The sequence below is a fragment of the Natator depressus genome, chromosome 8 (genome assembly GCF_965152275.1).
Source record: "Natator depressus isolate rNatDep1 chromosome 8, rNatDep2.hap1, whole genome shotgun sequence".
Classification (NCBI taxonomy): Eukaryota; Metazoa; Chordata; order Testudines; family Cheloniidae; genus Natator; species Natator depressus.
This window is the reverse complement of record NC_134241.1, coordinates 51,851,222-51,869,058: the sequence shown is the minus strand read 5'-3', so window position 1 is coordinate 51,869,058 and position 17,837 is coordinate 51,851,222. Positions and strand designations below refer to the sequence as shown.

At 38.8% G+C, this 17,837-nt stretch overlaps 1 protein-coding gene across 3 annotated transcripts in view; it reads right to left on the bottom strand.

Annotated features, from left to right (window-relative positions):
* The window catches only part of CEP350 (centrosomal protein 350), a 134,671-nt gene that overhangs the window by 51,316 nt on the left and 65,518 nt on the right, over positions 1–17,837 (bottom strand). For all 3 annotated transcript variants that reach the window (XM_074961052.1, XM_074961053.1, XM_074961051.1), the window contains exons 16-27: positions 16,908–17,119; positions 16,360–16,523; positions 15,577–15,687; positions 15,176–15,316; positions 13,673–13,809; positions 13,077–13,196; positions 11,278–11,444; positions 9,356–9,552; positions 6,984–7,168; positions 5,813–5,900; positions 5,273–5,419; positions 3,484–3,641 (exon numbers count right to left, since the gene is read on the bottom strand). In XM_074961052.1, the coding sequence (XP_074817153.1) occupies positions 3,484–3,641; positions 5,273–5,419; positions 5,813–5,900; positions 6,984–7,168; positions 9,356–9,552; positions 11,278–11,444; positions 13,077–13,196; positions 13,673–13,809; positions 15,176–15,316; positions 15,577–15,687; positions 16,360–16,523; positions 16,908–17,119 (1,827 nt within the window). The remainder of the gene's footprint in view (positions 1–3,483; positions 3,642–5,272; positions 5,420–5,812; positions 5,901–6,983; positions 7,169–9,355; positions 9,553–11,277; positions 11,445–13,076; positions 13,197–13,672; positions 13,810–15,175; positions 15,317–15,576; positions 15,688–16,359; positions 16,524–16,907; positions 17,120–17,837) is intronic.

Genomic DNA, 17,837 nt, shown 5'->3' with positions numbered 1-17,837 from the left:
ATTGTTGAAGCTGCATACGCAGAGGACACAAGGGGAAAAAAGTGTTAATTCTCTTTGACAGAGCATGCTCCTGTTCACATGCATACCACAAGGATTAAGACAGAAACTCTTTTTCTCTTCCCTTCTTAGCAGAAGATAGGTATTGAAGCTGTCACAGAAGTGAGAAGAATCTCTCCTTTGCCACAGAGTCCAGCAAGTCCAGCATTCCTTTCCAGTCTGAAGTATAGCTGGCTTTTAAAGCCCTCTTCTTCCCCAGTTTGCTTTTAGTTAATTCTTATCATTCAGTTTCTTTCCTGCACCTTATGCAATTAGACTAATTCAATATTAGTTCCCTTTCAAGGGATGGCTTCCCTTCCCCACCCGCAAAAATTTTGCCAATACTGTCTTGCTGTACTGCTTTGAGTTAACCGTATTCTTTGCTACATACTTGGGAGAACTCCGCAGTCTGCAATGCTGGTTTTTATGAACAAACATACCGTTTCAGAACCATGTAGCAAAATATTAATTACGTAAAAAATATCCATTTGGCATAATCTGTTTGACAAAAGTAAAAGTTAAATTTAAATTTAAATTTAAAGTGCTACTCCTCCCTGAACTTCTACCAAACACACACACAATCCACAGCACAAGAAGCAATGAGATAACATTGGAACGACATATTAAACCACACAAAGGCATAATTTCCATTTCTTACTGCTCAGAGCGCGATAAAGGAGGGCAACTGTTCTGCTAGCCAGTATTGAAAATTCTACTGAACTAGGGCAATTGTTTTGACTGGCAACTAAAATATCATTAGGCCTTTCCCTATCATCTTAAAGGTATGTTTACTGTGTGCCAAGGCTGAAGATTTTATAACAATTTTACAAGATTGTAATAGGGGTTGTTATCTACCAGTAACTAACTCTTTTTCTGTAAAGATACGCATTATTTAATGATCTACACTCCTGGAGAAAGAAGAGAGGTGTCTAGTACAATACAAGATGAACATTAAATATTACCAAAAAAAATTTTGGCATAAAAATACTTCCATTAAAAAGTGCATCAGTCACTGATAAAAAAAAGCGTATCAGTTGCATCTTAAGAAATGGTGTTTTACTCACAAAAGCTTACACCCAAATAAATCTGTTAGTCTTTAAGGTGCCACCGGACTCCTTGTTGTTTTTGTGGACATAGACTAACATGGCTACCCCTTGATACTCAGTCACCTATGATACTTCCTATAAAGCTACTCTTATCAAGGTAAGTAAGTATGATTTCAAAATTCAAGAACTGTGAACCAATTCTGAATTATGGCATCTGTTGCCACTGGAAATTTCATTCTTGTGATCAATCTGTCCGATTCTTAACCTTGAAGACTCAAAGACCTTCTTTTGTTCTAAGGAGAAAAACCCTTTCTTTTTGGGGAACTCTGGAACCCATTATTGCCCATAAACAGAGTGGCCCTTCCCATTCTAAAAGGATTTGTCTATGCTAGGGCATAGTTAAATCTCAACGCTTCTTGTATAAAGATGGACTTGGTTTAGCATGACTAACTTCGGAGGCACAGATCCTTAAGACTTTATAGTCAGTGTCTCAGTTGTCCTGAATGCTGTTTCTTCTTTAAAGAAGAGAACTGAACTGAGGGCTCAGGCCACTCAACACCAATCAGTGGAGTCTGGGTCAGAAGACTTCCTTTTAGACCCAAAGTGGGTAAAGACTGTGCAAGACTGACCTTCTGTCAAGTTATTTCTTACTATATGGGCCCCCTTATTATCTGAGCTTTCATTATCATAGTTACTGAGAATCTAACATTGGGAGGACTTATGCCCCTCCCCAGGCATTTCAAGTATCCAATATACTAATGAGTCATGGATATCTTGTCATTACAAAATGCGTAACATTTGATTCATGACCTTTTCTCTGGACCCAACGTCTTGGAATACTAGAGACAAAAAGAGAAAAAACAGCAGAAAATCTGCATAGTATGGACTAAACTATAATTACCTTAACTAGTAACAAGTTTAAAGCTATTTACAGCAATTACTTTAAGACTATTAATAGTGGTGACCCATAGTTAAAGGTCAAAAGAGAAGAGCTGAAGGCAGTTAGGGCCACATACTTTTTATATGGTAACTTCAAGGTACTAGTTTAATATCCAAGATTAGTGGACACATTGAATTGTAATAGTTAACTTCTTTTAGATGTATGTGGGACTTTTAAAGCAGAACAAGAAACTTCCACATTGAACTGCTTCTGCAGATTTTCAATGAAGAAGAATGCCATATTTTTATTTTACAAATATCTCATCTGTTCAGATCAGCTTGAGTTTGGCTACAAGCTCTGATGAAATTATTTTTCACGTGCCCTTCAAGTTGCAGTCTTTGATGGCCTAAACATTTCTGACTTGAAAATGTGATACTTAACCAATGAAATAAGACAAAAGGAACTAGGGGCTCTGCAACAAAGTATTTATAACCTTTGACATATATACTATACAGGCATTACACAAAGGGCATGCCTCAAGGAAAAATTTTACTCATCATGAAGCAATGAATTTGCTCCTTCGTTACCTTGTACAGCAGGAATGTAGAGCCATAGCTAATACCAATCTTTAGGGAACAAGGGTTATTTCACTGTGAAATTTATACCATCCAAATTCCCTGAAGGACGTTCTGGATCTGACAATCTCTTCGTTCATTGTACTGCATCTAGTGCCCTCCAATTAGGTTGTATCTCCTTTAAGCAAGCATACTGTAAAAGCCACTTATGAAAAATAAAATAAAATAAAATAGGAAACTAAATTTAAATACCCCCACCTTTTAGACTCTGTATTCTGCTTTCCAATAAGTGCCTGTGGCTCACATGTTCTCAATTTTTCTCAGTGTATGCACCACATATTAACAGCGGGATTATCTCAAGGAGTGCCTACTATTTCCTTCATAATCATTCAGACCATCTCCCCTTCCCATTCATGGTCAAACACCACCCCATGCCACCTACAACAATTGCTTAAGTGAAAAGTAATTTATCTTTAGATGATTTTTAATCCAATTTAGCAGTTAAAAACAAGGAGAGCCAGGACTATATGATCAGCTAGCCAGTGATCTGCAAATCAGAATTTGAAGTCAACTAGCGTGCCAGGAGATTTCTGTTAGAATGCAGGGCAAAGATGTACTGTAACATCAAAGCATTATTACATAAATGTCCCCTTAAAAAGTGAAAGGGATAAAGTGAGATGCCCAAACAGAGGACACAGGCACTGTATCTTAGTAGTCTTAAACATCTATCTGAACTGAACTGCAGGAGACACTTTCCCAAGTTGTACTCAACTTCATTTCAACTCCTCATATAAATTAATGGCATGGCATTTAAACTGAAGGGCTGTTGTAGTAAAATGGAGCAGCCTTGGCAGTGTCATCTACTGCTAATAAAACAAAGCATTTACTTATTTTCTGCTACTATTTTTATTAAAATAAACAAAACAGCTTTTATAAAAATAGTTACTTTTCATCCATTCGGCTGCGCATTTTCTTGAGCTTCTGCATGATGCTACTAGTCTCACTACTGGAGATGGAGACTGGGGAAGGGCTGCGGGTCTCTACATCAGTTGGAAGTGGGCTGGAAGCATTGCTCTGCTTTATATCGTCTTCACTGCGAACCTCCTGCAAAAGCGGAACAAAATTAAGAAAAGTACCATGGGCTTGGAGTGAAGAGTGAGAAAAGAACTATTTGAATATTGATCCGCCTTCCTCCTTTCTCCAGCTTAAAACACAAAATTTGGCCCTGTAAACAATACTTATTACCACACTGCTTTAGTCAGGTTAATCCTTGGACCCAAGCAGCCTATTTAGAGTTTATCCTGAGGTTACGAAAACTCAAACACAATGGAATTTTAAGCAATCAAGAACATAAATCCATGAGAAACCTCTACTGAGAAAACTTTAGAGCCAAAAAGAAGGCAGGCAATTCTTTTAATTGAACCTTTTCAGGTTTCTTTTTTATTTTATTAATTTACCCCATATTTACCTCCCAACACCAATCTGACAATAGAAACTTGAGGCACTAGTCCCTATTGCAGACGCTTGGTAGCTTATTTAATATACTAACAATTTAAAAAATTCAGCATAAATCCCTTCTGTACTCTGCCCCTCTGTAACTTAAGTTCTCCACTGATAGTTTCTTAAATACTGAGTCAATCCTTTCCATATTGCTAGAATAAAGCCTCATCTTAGATTTTGTAAAGAGTTTTGCATCTGTAATGGGATCTCTCTTATCTTTCTACCTGGAGAAAGAAACATGCAAGACTAAGGGTCAAGAGCTCAAACCATTCTACCTACACATTTCAAAGTATTGAGCTTCCACCCCTCTCTCGTGTCTTTTTCTCAGTCTTGTTCTCTTCCTCCCTTTGTGGGTAGGATATATTCTATAGAATCTCGATTCTACATTTTACCTTCCTCAGTCTCTGACAATGGACTTATTTAACAAGTTAATGACATGGGTTTCTTTCTTTCCTAGATGACTGTGCCTTCCTTTTGTTTCCTCCAACTCATAGTGAATGCACTCTTTGCATGGTCTGGAAAGCCCTAGAATCCTGCTGCTGCCATAGTCAACAATCCTGCACTATAACAAGTATGTTCACTTTCCAAAGAGGTCTTTCATCCAGGAAGCACAGCAACTAGTATTATCCATGATACAGAGGCTTCCTGCTATTTTAGGTCCCTAGTCTCTTATATCCTGTGCAACTGGAAGACTGAATTAAATAGTCTGAAGTCACCAGAAAGCTTTAGTCTCTTCAGATTAAACCAGAAATGTATAGTAAGGAAAACTAGTTTTATTAGTCAAGATTTTCAAAAGTGACATTAGGTGCCTCAATTTTTCAGGGCCCAACTTGGGACTCTATAAAACGGCCTGATTTTCAAAGGGCAAAAACTCAGTATTTTCTGAAAATCAGACTCTTTAAAGCGTCTTAAGCTGGTATCCATAAATCAAGATGCCCAAAATCACTAGTAACCTTTGAAAATCTTGACAATTAGCATCATTTGCTATCCAGTTAAAAAAATAAACATCTTTTGGAAGTCATTGCCATATGGCTGTTTTTTCCTTCCACGATAAATTAAACAGCTCAGACAGACAAAATTGCTCATAAACCCAAGGGATGAGGGAAGGGTTAGGAGCAAGTCTGTAAGCTATATATTCAACATGATAACTTTTCATTGCTATAACACTGAAGTCAATTACCAATGATATGGGTTGGCTCCAAGTACCAAGATACAGCTTCTGTAATGTTACTTACCAGCTTGTTTTCCCCCGCAGACTTCAGTTTTTCCTGCAGTTTCATGGTAGTCTGGCGGATTCGTTCTATCTCCTCCTGCTGTTTAAGTATCAGTTGTCTCTCTTTCCGAGCTGCCTTATTGGCCTCTTGCAAACGCTTAATTTCTGCCTTTAAAGGTAGGGAAGATGCAGCAAAAGAACTGTAGTGACAGTTGCCTGGAATGCATGCTGAGGCTGCCGTAAGGCCTGTGCCACATAATTAGCCACAGCATTATGCTATTTTGATAATTTTGTTCAGATATCCTCAGACCAAGGACAGCTGATCAATAACTATACCATCACTAATAACTGTGTCCTGATGTAAAAGGCTCAACTTGTTAATGCTAGATGCTATTATAATACAAATAAATAAAAATAATAATAATGAGAACCACAATAAGCTTAGTATCCAAGGATCTGGTTCAGTGGTTCTTGTTCAATACTTAAGAATCTATACAATGTCAGAGCTGTCCAGTGACTATACCATGGATTCAACTGGATTTGTCTATAGGGCAGCATTTACCTTCTCCTGCTGCAGCCTCAACAGCAGACCACGCTGTCTCTTTCGGATGGGTGGCATCTTGTCATCCTCTCCTTTGTCTCGTAAATGTCTGCAAGGAGATTGGGGGAAGGGAAGAAATAAATAAATAGCCTTAATTTCTCTTGCTTCCAAATACAGCAATACTTTTCTCCTCTGCAATCTTACATCTCTAAAACAGAGTAGCACCATTTTGCATGTCATAACTCCATCATGAATATTCTCTTCAGTGAAATATCCTATATTCTTTAGGGTCTAAATAGAATCAGTTTTGCTATTTTTAGTTTGGCTCTGTTTGAGATACAATTCTGTAGCAAAGGCATAAAAAGTTAAAAGAGAATTAGGTTATGCCAGACATTGTCTCTCATGCCCAGGCCAGATATTCACAGCACTCTCATTTGAAAGAGAGTGAGTGAAAAAATGCTTCAGGTCACTCTATAATAGTTCCCTGCCTGATACATGAAATCCTAGAGTAAAGGAAACAGTTATGGTTGTTTACTGCAACATAGGGCCTTTGCTGGTTGGTGGTACGGGAATATTAGAAAGGGCGGGGGGGGGGGGGGGAAATCAAGTGACCTTAATACCACTATTACTGTTGAGACAGTATCAAAATGTACATAAAAGAGATGAGACAGAAGTCTCAGTACAAGATAACTTAAGCAGCAGGATATTTAAGGTTTGAATACATTGCATGCAGTTATAACAGAAAAATTTAGAGTTGAAAGAAAATGGTTTCCTCTTGAGTTGAAAAAGTGATTTCAGGTGGGACGTTATTAGTGATGCTATACAATTAATTGTTTTATCAATCTACGAGGGAATAATTATGACCCCCTTGCACCCTCCCCACTATGAACCTTAACTCAGGAAGCAATACTTTAATAAATAATAAAAAGAGCACTAAGACAATCATCATCTCTCGCAGTTTACTGTGAAGACAAGCTTCTCTTTATTGAACAGTATTGAATTTAAATAGGCATGTGCCTATTGTGTCATTTTTACGTTTTTTATACGTATAAGGTGATTTTAGATGAATAGTTTACAAAGAACATTTAATCGAATTTAAAAAACAGAACATGAAGAAGCCATAAAAAAATACCCAGGTAGAAGCACAAGTGCAGGAATCATCAGTGATACTACATATTCAGAGTTCTCTTACTTTTTCTGGTGTTCCAGCCAAGCTAACTCAGCCTTGGTTTTCTCTTTCAGTGCCTTCTCACGGAGCCGGAGCAGTGAAGACTGATGAGCTGCTCGCATTTCCTCTTCCTTCATATACTGCCGTACCATCTCCATGGTGAATTTAGAGAAACTATCCTGCCCCCCAGAGAATGGCATACTTAGCTCCTGGTGAGGCAAGAGACATTCCAGTTAATCCCCACAAAAAGGACCTCAAGTAATGTTTCATCAGACCCAAATAATCTAAGTGAAAGAGGATGAGGGCCTGCATTCTGCATACACAATACCAGTACCCAACTACATGTGGAGACTGAAACTCATACCAAGGGCTATTTGAAGAGATGGTATGAAACAGAAGACGGAGGGGCAAGTTGAGATCCCCAGTTGGTGGTGGTGTGGGTTTGTTTCATTTAAAAGGACACCGAGCTACCTTACTGTTAGACAATGATGCTGCACTTAATGTACAGGCTGAGAATTACATGCCACACACTGAGAAAGAGTTTTCCCTATAAACTGAGCTCAGGCCTGGTCTACACCGGGTGGGGAAATATTGATCTAAGTTACACAACTTCAGTTACGTGAATAACGTAGCTGAAGTCGACGTACTTAGATCTACTTACTGTGGTGTCTTCACTGTGGTAAGTCGACAGCTGATGCTCCCCCGTCGACTCCGCCTGCACCTCTCACTCTGGTGGCGTACCGGAGTCGACGGGAGAGCGCTCGGGGGTTGATTTATTGTGTCTTTCCTAGACACAATAAATCAACCTCTGCTGGATCGATCGCTCTGGACGTAAGTGTAGAAATGCCCTCAGTCTTAACTTTCCAACATCTTACATTAATGTAAGATTAATTTCCACCAGTTGTTAGTCTGTTCTTTACATCCACTTGAAAACGTCCTTTTCACCTGAAAAACTGTTAGTGCTTTTCCTGGTGTAGGGAAATTTGTGTTGTTTTTTTTTTAAATTTTGATGCCATTTTTAGTTTATTTTCTTTTCCCCATTGTGGCTGACAAGGCCACAAAGCAACAGAGAAGCAGAGGAATGTGCCCCAAACACAACAGTATAGAATAAATTTAAATGCTTCAAACACAGGGTAGACTTTCTACTTACATGTTTCAGCTTTATCCTTTGCTAAAGGCTTCTATATTTTGTTTTACAAAACTACCTTAGCCAACTGATAGCTAGATGACAGTTCCAAAAAGTCTTTTGATCTATTAGGGGAAGTGGCACAACAGGGGAATACTTTCCATGCCAGATCCATATCCACATATCCTCCCTGGTAAATCTTAACTCTGCCCAACTTTAGGTCAGCTGGGCTTGGAACATCCAAAGCCCAAAAAACTGGGACCACAGTGAACCACTAGAAGTTTGTCAGAAGGAAAGTCACCTCTGAACCAGAGTTGAGGCACCTTTAGCTACAAGTCTCTTAAATTTTCCTGCCTCCTGCCCTGTTAATAATAGCTGCTGAACTGGTGGGAGTGGCAGGAAGAGGGCTACATATTTGCTGGTGAGTGCGATGGAGGAAGTCTGAGTGGTCTGGGTAATTGACGGATGTAGAGAAGAGGAAAAGCGACAAGTACATAGTTGGGGGAATGTGATTTCTAGATTTTCAGCAACTGCGTTGATGTGATTTGCTTAATTCTAAGTGAAAGGTTTTTGTTTGAAGGATAATAATGTGGGGAGACACTGGCATGGTTGTATAATTATTAGAAAAGTTTGTATTAAGTGCACATTCACAAGTGTTTACTGAAATAGTTGACAGATTATAGAAAAAACAATGGTAAAAACATTATTTAGGTTGCAATCAAACATTCAAAAGTTCAGAAATGCCTGATTTACGGTTGCCTATGCAACCTTAATTCTGTCCCCTTGTGAGTTATGTCTCTCCTGTGCACTGAATGAGGCACCAGTCCTGTGGGAAATGTGTGATAATGTAATTAAAAAACATGTAATGGGGTAGAATTAAAGTTGCGCTGACAATCGTAATTCTGGTATTTTGTAATTTTCAAGTGCCTGATTTGAAAGCTAAATAACTTTTTAGCACAGTTTTATTATGTGATTTCCAAAGTTTTTTTTTTTTTAAAGGCAAAATGGTAAACAAGTTATATTATGTACAACTGAAATTCAGTGCAAGATGGAAAGCTTCATTCTCTATTAGCTTTACATTTGGCACAATTCATATACAGAATTATCCTTTGAGTGTTTTACAGGAAAGAAACATCCTAAAGTTTGCAAGCGTAACTTGACAAAAGATGGTTCATTTCAAAGTCACCAACAGATTGAGTATCTCACCTAGGGAAGAACCTCAATTGCATTTATTCTCCATAACTACAGTTTCATGGTATTTGAGACCTACCTTGACAGATGACAGGGCTGTCTTTTCTGGGGAGACTTCCTCATCAGAATCGTCCCGATGATCTCGTTTCTTCTCCATGTTAATCCTCCGATGGCTCTCAGAAGGTAGCAAAGACCGGAAAGACTTTTCTTCTATCTCATCTTCTGTCATGGACTCATCAAATTTCAGAGAATACTCTGTTGCAATGGAAGCTGAGTCTGAGGGAGGAATCAGAAAAAAAAGAGTTTATTCTCCAGTGAGTCTTCATTATGCATGTTAGGATACAGATATTCAAGCCTGTCTGCAAAGGCCTGTACTCTAAGAATTGAGGTGTATTCTTATCACTTGGCTAGTTATAGAGGTATAAAAGAAAGAATCAAAATCACTGTCTGCCTGTGTAAGGTCCTTCTCTTACTGAGACAGTTTGAGGCCCTGTTCTTAGGCTAAGGCCTTTGGCTAAGCAGCAGAGGCAGCCATAAGCTGGGAAGCGACCGGTCACATCCTCACATTCCAAACTAGTCACACTGAAATAAGGTGCTATTGGGCTGTTAGGAATACAATCCTGTCCTGATAGTGCCTATCACCTCCAGAGAAAGGGAAGTGCCTAGAAAATGTAAAAGGAAACTTAGTTTGATACCATCCTGTCTGGCAAGAACTCACTTATCAATAGCTGGGAAGTGAAATCCTCACTTCTGTATTGTTTTGTCATTATAGTTCCCATTTTGCTATTGTTTGTCTGTATAATCTCTGTCTGGTTCTGTGACTGTTCCCGTCTGCTGTATAATTAATTTTGCTGGGTGTAAACTAATTAAGGTGGTGGGATATAATTGGTTACATAATCATGTTACAATATGTTAGGATTGGTTAGTTAAATTTCAGGAAAATGATTGGTTAAGGTATAGCAAAGCAGAACTCAAGTTCTACTATATAGCCTGCAGTCAATCAGGAAGTGTGTGGGTGGGGAAAATGGGAACAGGGAATGGGGGTAAGGAAACTGGAATCATGTTTTGCTAAAGGGGGAAATGGGAACAGGGAATGGGAGTAAGGAAATTGGCATCATGTTTGGCTAAGGGCAGGAATGGGAACAGGACACAGGTGTAAGGCTCTGTGGTGTCAGAGCTGGGAAGGGGGACACTAAGGAAGGAAACTGGAATCAGTTTGCTGCTGGAAGTTCACCCCAATAAACATCGAATTGTTTGCACCTTTGGACTTCGGGTATTGTTGCTCTCTGTTCATGCAAGAAGGACCGGGGAAGTAAGTGGGTGAAGGAATAAGCCCCCTAACAATGAACACAACGGGCTTTGAAGTGGATCTAGCTTCACCAAAGGTATAAAGTGTTGTGTGGAAACTCGGACTGAAATAATTCAGCCAAATAATGGGCAAAAATGTTACCACACAGAATGAATGACAAAACTGTGAAAAATGTACAAGCCAAAATAAAAAATACTAGTCTGAACTACACTTAACATCCTGCAAAAAAAAGCCTATTAGAAAAATGTGTGGTCATCCCTTGGAGATTATAATGAAGTAGAATATCAGACATTTTTTAACTGATAGAATTATTTAGCTAATGAAGGCTTCAAACAGAAGGCATCCAGTGCCACTTCACAGTCTGAATTTTTTAAAAAAAACTATACAAATGCATTTTTATGGTAGCTGAAACATCTGACCTTCAGCATATATTCTGGTATAAAAGTAAATGAACATCTGGCAACAGTTAAATTAACAGAAAATAGAACAGCTTATGAAGTCAATTGCCTGCTAAATACAGAACAGTTTAAATGATTCCTTCCCACCATGTCATCCTCTGTTATCTCTTCACAGACTACCACTTAGTCCAGATGCTCATCTTTCTTCACTTGCATTCCCCCTCCACTTATCTCAGAGACTTTAATTCTGGGGCACTACCTCTAGCTTCATCAAGGATCAAGAATACATCTAACCTTTCTCATCTGGTAGTGATGGAATACTATCACTCTGCAAGGAATCATCCACACCAGTACGAGCCTGCTCTTCTATGGAGCTGCTCGTCTTTTCACGTCGGGAGGGCTTCTTTTCATTCTCCTTGGAAGAAGGAACTGAAGGACTCTCCTGCCGGCTGCTGCTGCTACTATTTAACAAGAACAAACACTTTTTACTTTGTTTCTGCTTTTCTCCACCAGAACCAAGACATAGAAACGTTGCACAGGTATTTGACAGTTCTGCTTGTTCACTCCTTCAACATTTAAAAGTAGTTTGTAATTCTCATCTTATCTCTTACTGAGCAAAAGCCCTAGTTAAAAAAATATTTAGGTTAAACAAAAGCACAGTTTGGCTACTGCAAAATCCCAGGCCTAATTAAATTGGAAATCCACACTAGAAGTTCTCACTTCTGGTCTACGAGAGAAAGGAATAGTCAGGGAAACAAACAAGCCTGTAAGTACGCACATCTTTTACCCTGCAATAGGTACTAATGATAAATCATGCCAATCATTCCCTTTTTCTTTTACAAGTCTTTAAAATTTGGGGGGAGGGGGTGTTTTGTTTTAGCTTGTTAAATTATTTATTATTATTATTAGGGAGGGAAAACAAATTGGCTAAGAGACAGAAAACTAAGAGTTGGAATAAGTGGTCAATTTTCCTCTGGATAAAAAGTTATTGGTGAGGTGCCACAAGGTGGTAAACTAGGATCTAGAAAAGGGGGTGAGCAACGAGGTGGTAAAATATGCAGAAGACACAAAGTTATTTAGGTGTGTCAAACCAGACAACTATGAGGAACTTCAGAGGGACCTAACGAAACTAGGGGAGAATGTGCAATATAATGAAAGATTAAAGTTAGTGTTGACAGATTCAAGATAATGAATAATGGATGGACTAACAGAAGGTTCTCATACACCTTACTGGGTTCTAAATTAGCAAATAGCTCCCAGGAAGGAGACCTAGGCACCTGTAGACAGCTCAATGAAGACTTCTGCTCAGTGCAGAGCAATTGCCAAATAAAAACAAAGCAAACGTCAGGGTATATGAAGAACAGAACAAAATATGACATATATTGTAAAGCAATTATATAGATCAATGGTATGCCTTCACCAGGGATACCATTTACTGTTCCAGTTACCCCATCTCAAAACATATATAACAGGATCAGAGAGGTTTCAGAGAAAGGCAACAAAAGAATGATTAGGGACATGGAAAAAAATCTCATAAAAAGAGAAATTGAAAAGTTTAGTACTGTTTACCTTAGAAAGGACACAAATGGGAACATGGGAGAAAGGAGACATGATAAAAAAAAATATACAAAATAACTAATGGTATAGAGAAGGCAGAAGAGGAGTTTGTTCTTGTTCTATGAGACAGGAAGAAGAAGGGGACATTCAATGAAATTAAACAGTGGCAAATTTAAAACGGAAAAAAATATCTTCACACCACGAGACTTTGGAATACATTGCAACAAGTTCTCATTTGAGGAGCAGAATTTAGCAGGAAACACAAAAAAAAGATTAGATTAAGGATTATTTATATAAATAACACTAATATCCAGAGTTATAATAGTAAATATTTAAAAACCAAACAAGTTTTGGAAGGGATAGAAACCTTCAAGCTTTGGGACATAAACCAATCTCCAACTACTGGGAATTAAGAAGCAGTTTCGCAGTTTAAAATTCCAATAGATACCAGCTTTCCAGGGCATTCACTTGTGTGTATTTTTACTTTACTACACTTTTAAAGTAGAAATTGATGGCATAATTTAATCTCTTCTCACCTCTGATCATGATTCTTGGATCTTGAGGATTCTGAGTAACTATCAAAAAATGGGGAGTATGTCGGCTTTGAGTCAGCTGTCTTCTCTTTACTTTGTGAAGGGGCCCCAGATTCATTTTTTCTGTCAAAGTAAAATGTTTGGATAAATTTGAGTTGTCTTGGAATAAAGAATAAAAACAAAGATTTTTACAAGTCTACTTCAATTTAATAGGAGAAATAAGGGTCTGTTGAGTAAAGAGAATGGAGGACTTAAAAAAAGGATAGGCCAGTTAAATCAGACCAAACTTAACAGGATGAAAACTATCCAATGAAAAGAGTAAACAGTTTCACTTCTCACTTATATACAACCCTTTACAGAACAGATGATGTGTAAACTATGGGAAAAAATTCTGTCTTTGTACTCTTACATTAAGCTAAGTTAATCTTTCTAGTCTATCTACTCTAGCCACATAGAACTCCTTTATATAACGCTCTTTCATTAAAGTTCCATAAGATTTTCCCTAAAAAATGGTGGGAGAACTAGTACAAGAGGCCACAACAACTGCTACTGCTTTTCCTAAAGTGCTACGTTTGTGAGAGGTTGTATTGGTCAAATACCTGTTTGTATCGGCTCTATCTCTGAGCTCTTTCATGAACTTTGAATGATGTTGCCGCTGATGGTCAAACAGTGTGGTGATTGGAGCTGCTGGAGCACTGACTCCATCTGAGATTTGTGTTCGTGCCAACTCTGTCATCTGAATATAGGAATATACTTGATACACAGCTCCATTGTTCCAGGCATATATACACAACACACAGCACCATGATATACAAATAATTTACACTTAAAGAGGGATCAATTTCAACTAAATAAGAGGAGCAGATTGCTCTGTACATTTATTTTTTATTTACACACACACACACACACACACACACACACACACACAGAGTGGGAAAAGCCATGTGATAAACTGTATCAATCATACCACTTTGGCCAACTAACCTGAACTCTGCTCACTAAATGATCTTCACTTAGACAAACATTCCAAAACTCCAGACAGCTTAACAGATGTATTTTTTAAAGAAAATCTGCCACAAATATCATTTTCTTCTTTCCCAAAAAATTACACTTGTCTGATGAGTGACACTGACTATGCCTAGTCTTGAACAAGTGCCAATTTTATGGCCCAATATTATGCAAACCATCAGGACTAGAAATGGCATTATATAATCAGAAACCCAGGACTTTCCTCTTTTCAATGGTATAAGGCGCTTGTTTCTAATCAGGTACACAAAATATGTCAAACGTATCAAAGTATGTGGAAACTCTACTTTTAGAAACTCAAGGTTTACTAGTTTTAAATTTTCCTCTTCCTCAGGAGGTCTGTACGTTCAGAGTTGGGAGACTAAAAGCTTGGCTTTATAGGTGAATGGGTTCAAAAAAATCAGTTCCAATAATATTTTTCAAGAACTTACTAAATACATTTCTAAAATAGTTTTCTGTAAAATATGTAGCTTATGCAGAACAGACAGTGTGGCAGCATAAAAGATTTTTGGTTGAGATGATCTGCATAACTTGCTCATGTCTTCATCATTCGTGAGTAACGTAGCAACCTTAAACACACACTGATAAACTTGCATCACATCATCATGTCTTCTTGTGTACATATATATGCACATTATTGAAAACAGTCAGAAAAAGTAACTCCCTTTATACTTAAGGAAGGTGTGTGCCCAGCAAATGTGCTTGGTGCATTGATGACAGGTATTAACTATACATCATTATGTTCCATTTAACTCTATGGACATTCAATTCAGTTTTGCCCTAGTTTCTTCAGAACATTGATCCAAAAACTCTCTCTCCAGAACCATCAACTTGAGATAAGAACGATTCAAAGAAAGGGAAGTCATGGTCTTAGAAAGATGCTCTGGGGAGTGCATGGGGATTATAAGAAGGTCACTCACTTTTTTCTACATAGCAGTGCCAGAAGTTCTACTGAAAATCCTCCCAGCACTAGCATGCTGCAAAGGTGAAGAAGCTACACTGAAGAGTGAATGTTTTAGTAGCAAGACAGCTTTGCAATGGAACATTTTCATCAAGTCTTTCATACAGAATCTCACCTCACGGATCTGGCGAGCTGCATCTGTGGTGAGTAGAGCGGCTTCCACCTGCTGGGCAGCAATTTTACATGTGGTCTCCTGTAGTGCTTCTGCTGCTTCCTGTCGTGACTGGACCAGATGCTGCAGAGATTCTGCATGGGCCTATAAAGAAACAACAGCAAGGTTATAATTACTCTTCGTGGGTAGTATTACTATTCGTTTTGAGTTTACAGCCTTAAAGAAAAAAAATCAGTTTGAAATTAAGATTGGTCTCTGACATGTTTTGGTCATACTTCAAATTCCTTCACCCTTTCCAGACCATCCATGGACTTCACATTAAGAATATTTCTTGACACAGGTTTACTTACAGATTCAAAGCTCTGTCTCTTACACCCTTGATATTTTTTGAAGGTAGGCATTACCTGAGCTGCTTTCTGCCTCGCCTCCTCCAACTGTCTTTGACTCTCTAAAGCCTCTTGCTCAGCCTTGAGTTTCAAAAGAGCCAAGTCCCTCTCATGTCGCTGCTGCTGTGCCTACAGATTGAGACATTTTAGTGTTAAGAAAAGGAATCTGCATTTAGATTCCACAACCCGCCCCACTAACTGTAGCTAACTGACAGTCAGAATGCTGCTCTATTCGCAGCTTCCTGTGCTAAAGTCAAACCTTCAATCTCTCTTCCAACACCAATATCTTGTTGGTGAGGGAGCTGACAACTATGTGTACCCCTTCCCCCCTTTCCCTCTGGGTACAATAGAAATCAGAATCTGGAAGGTTTGCTTGTTCTGCTTTGGGAAGTAGCTGATCTTGTCAAGAGGAGCAGATTTCAACCAAGATATACCCGGAATAAGACCAAGAACCCAGCCTGAACAACCAACATTGTGTTGCCTAAGGGCCAAATATCAAACCTAGCAAGTAAACAAATTCTAGTTTTATCGTGATATAAAGTAAAAACAATTATTTCTGCCAATGGCACACTAATGGTAGAAGCTTGTGACTCACCATTGGTGTGTTGAGAAGAAGAGGGAAGATGATGCAGGTATTGATCTTAAAATATATTGGACATTTTCAAATAGACTGCATCACCTCAGCTATGGATTGTTTCAAAGCAGCAGCAGAACTATTTCAATTACAGTGCTTTGGTTATTTTTTCCTCACAAAATACAGAACAAGAGGGTTAAAGCAAGTAAAAGAACTTTTCCAGTCACCTTCAGGATCTGAGCCAGTGAAACACTCTCCTGCTGGGCAAGTGATATGCCCCGTACTCGTTCTACATCTGAGAGTTGCCGTACAGATTCCTCAATGGCACTCAGGTAGTTGAGCTCTGCTGACAAACGATGCTGGAGACCAGCAGGAGAGAAGCGCATGGATCCTGTAAGAGAATACTTACTATTTAACATTTATAGGACTTAGGCTGATCTACACTAAAAAATTAGATGGACCCAGCTATGCTGCTTAGGGGTGTGAAAAATCCACACCCCATGAATGATGTAGTTAAGCCACCCTAAGTCCCTGTGTAGGCAGCGCTAGATCGACAGAAGAATTCCGCCTCTTGGGGAGGTGGATTACCTAAGATGACACGAGTGTCTGTGCTGAAGTGCTACAGCAGTGCAGCTGCCGCACTGCAGCTGGGAATCATTTCAAGTGTAGACAAGCCCTTAGCCTGCATCATAGAAACTACACATAAATACAAAGAGAGAGAAAAAAAAAAAGGAAGTTTTATGGAATTAGTTGGGCTTGAATGGAGCCAGCTCACCAGCCACTGCTGCTCCTGTCTTGCTAGTTCCCAGGCTCAAGTCAGAGATGGGTACATTGGGCTTGAACCCTGAAGCTGTAGTCCCAGGAAAGCTTGCAGGGGACCTGGTTCTTTCCGCTGTATTTCCTAGAGAGTCAAACTGTGACAGTTTCTGGGAGCCTGGAGATGGGGGAGAGGTTGGGGTCTTCTGGGACCTTCCCTTGTCTGAGAGACTGACAGAAAAATCAAACCAGAAAAAGATCAGTATTCTCCAATCCCCAGACATTTAAGTGCAAGGATGACAGTTTACATAGTACTAACCTAAATCCCCTGTTTGTCTACATTTGAACAGACTATGTACAAGGAATGCTCTCCTATGATTTGCAGGTGCCTACCCTGCATTTAAGTGGCGGCTCACTACAGGAACACATTTTCATAACGTTCTATAGTATCAAGCATAGTTAGTATATAAATAACAAAGGAACAAGGATTACTTACAGGTTCTAAACAGAGAGAAAAAAATCTCATATGAATCAAATTTATAAACAGTCATTAAAGTATCACGGCCAGTAACCTACTGTAGAAACTACCCTATAATCCTTCACATAAATAACTACATTAAAAGGTGATAGGACTCCTTGATTATCGCATAGATACAAACTTCTCTCTGTACCACGGGACAAAGATTTTCAAAAATAAGCGCCTAAGGTTAGCCCCTTAATTCCATTCTTAGGCACCAGCAGAATAAGGGGCCTGATTATACAGCAGCTCCTATCAATTTCACTGGAATTTGATAGGAACTCAGCACTTCTGAAAATCAGGCCACATTCAGGTGCCTAAATATGGATTTAGGAGTCTAACTTTAGGCACCGCGTTTTGAAAGTCTTGGCCAGGAACTTAATTTTACCTACAGAAGAACCTGACATAGAAGCTCTTTACAGTTTAGAAATG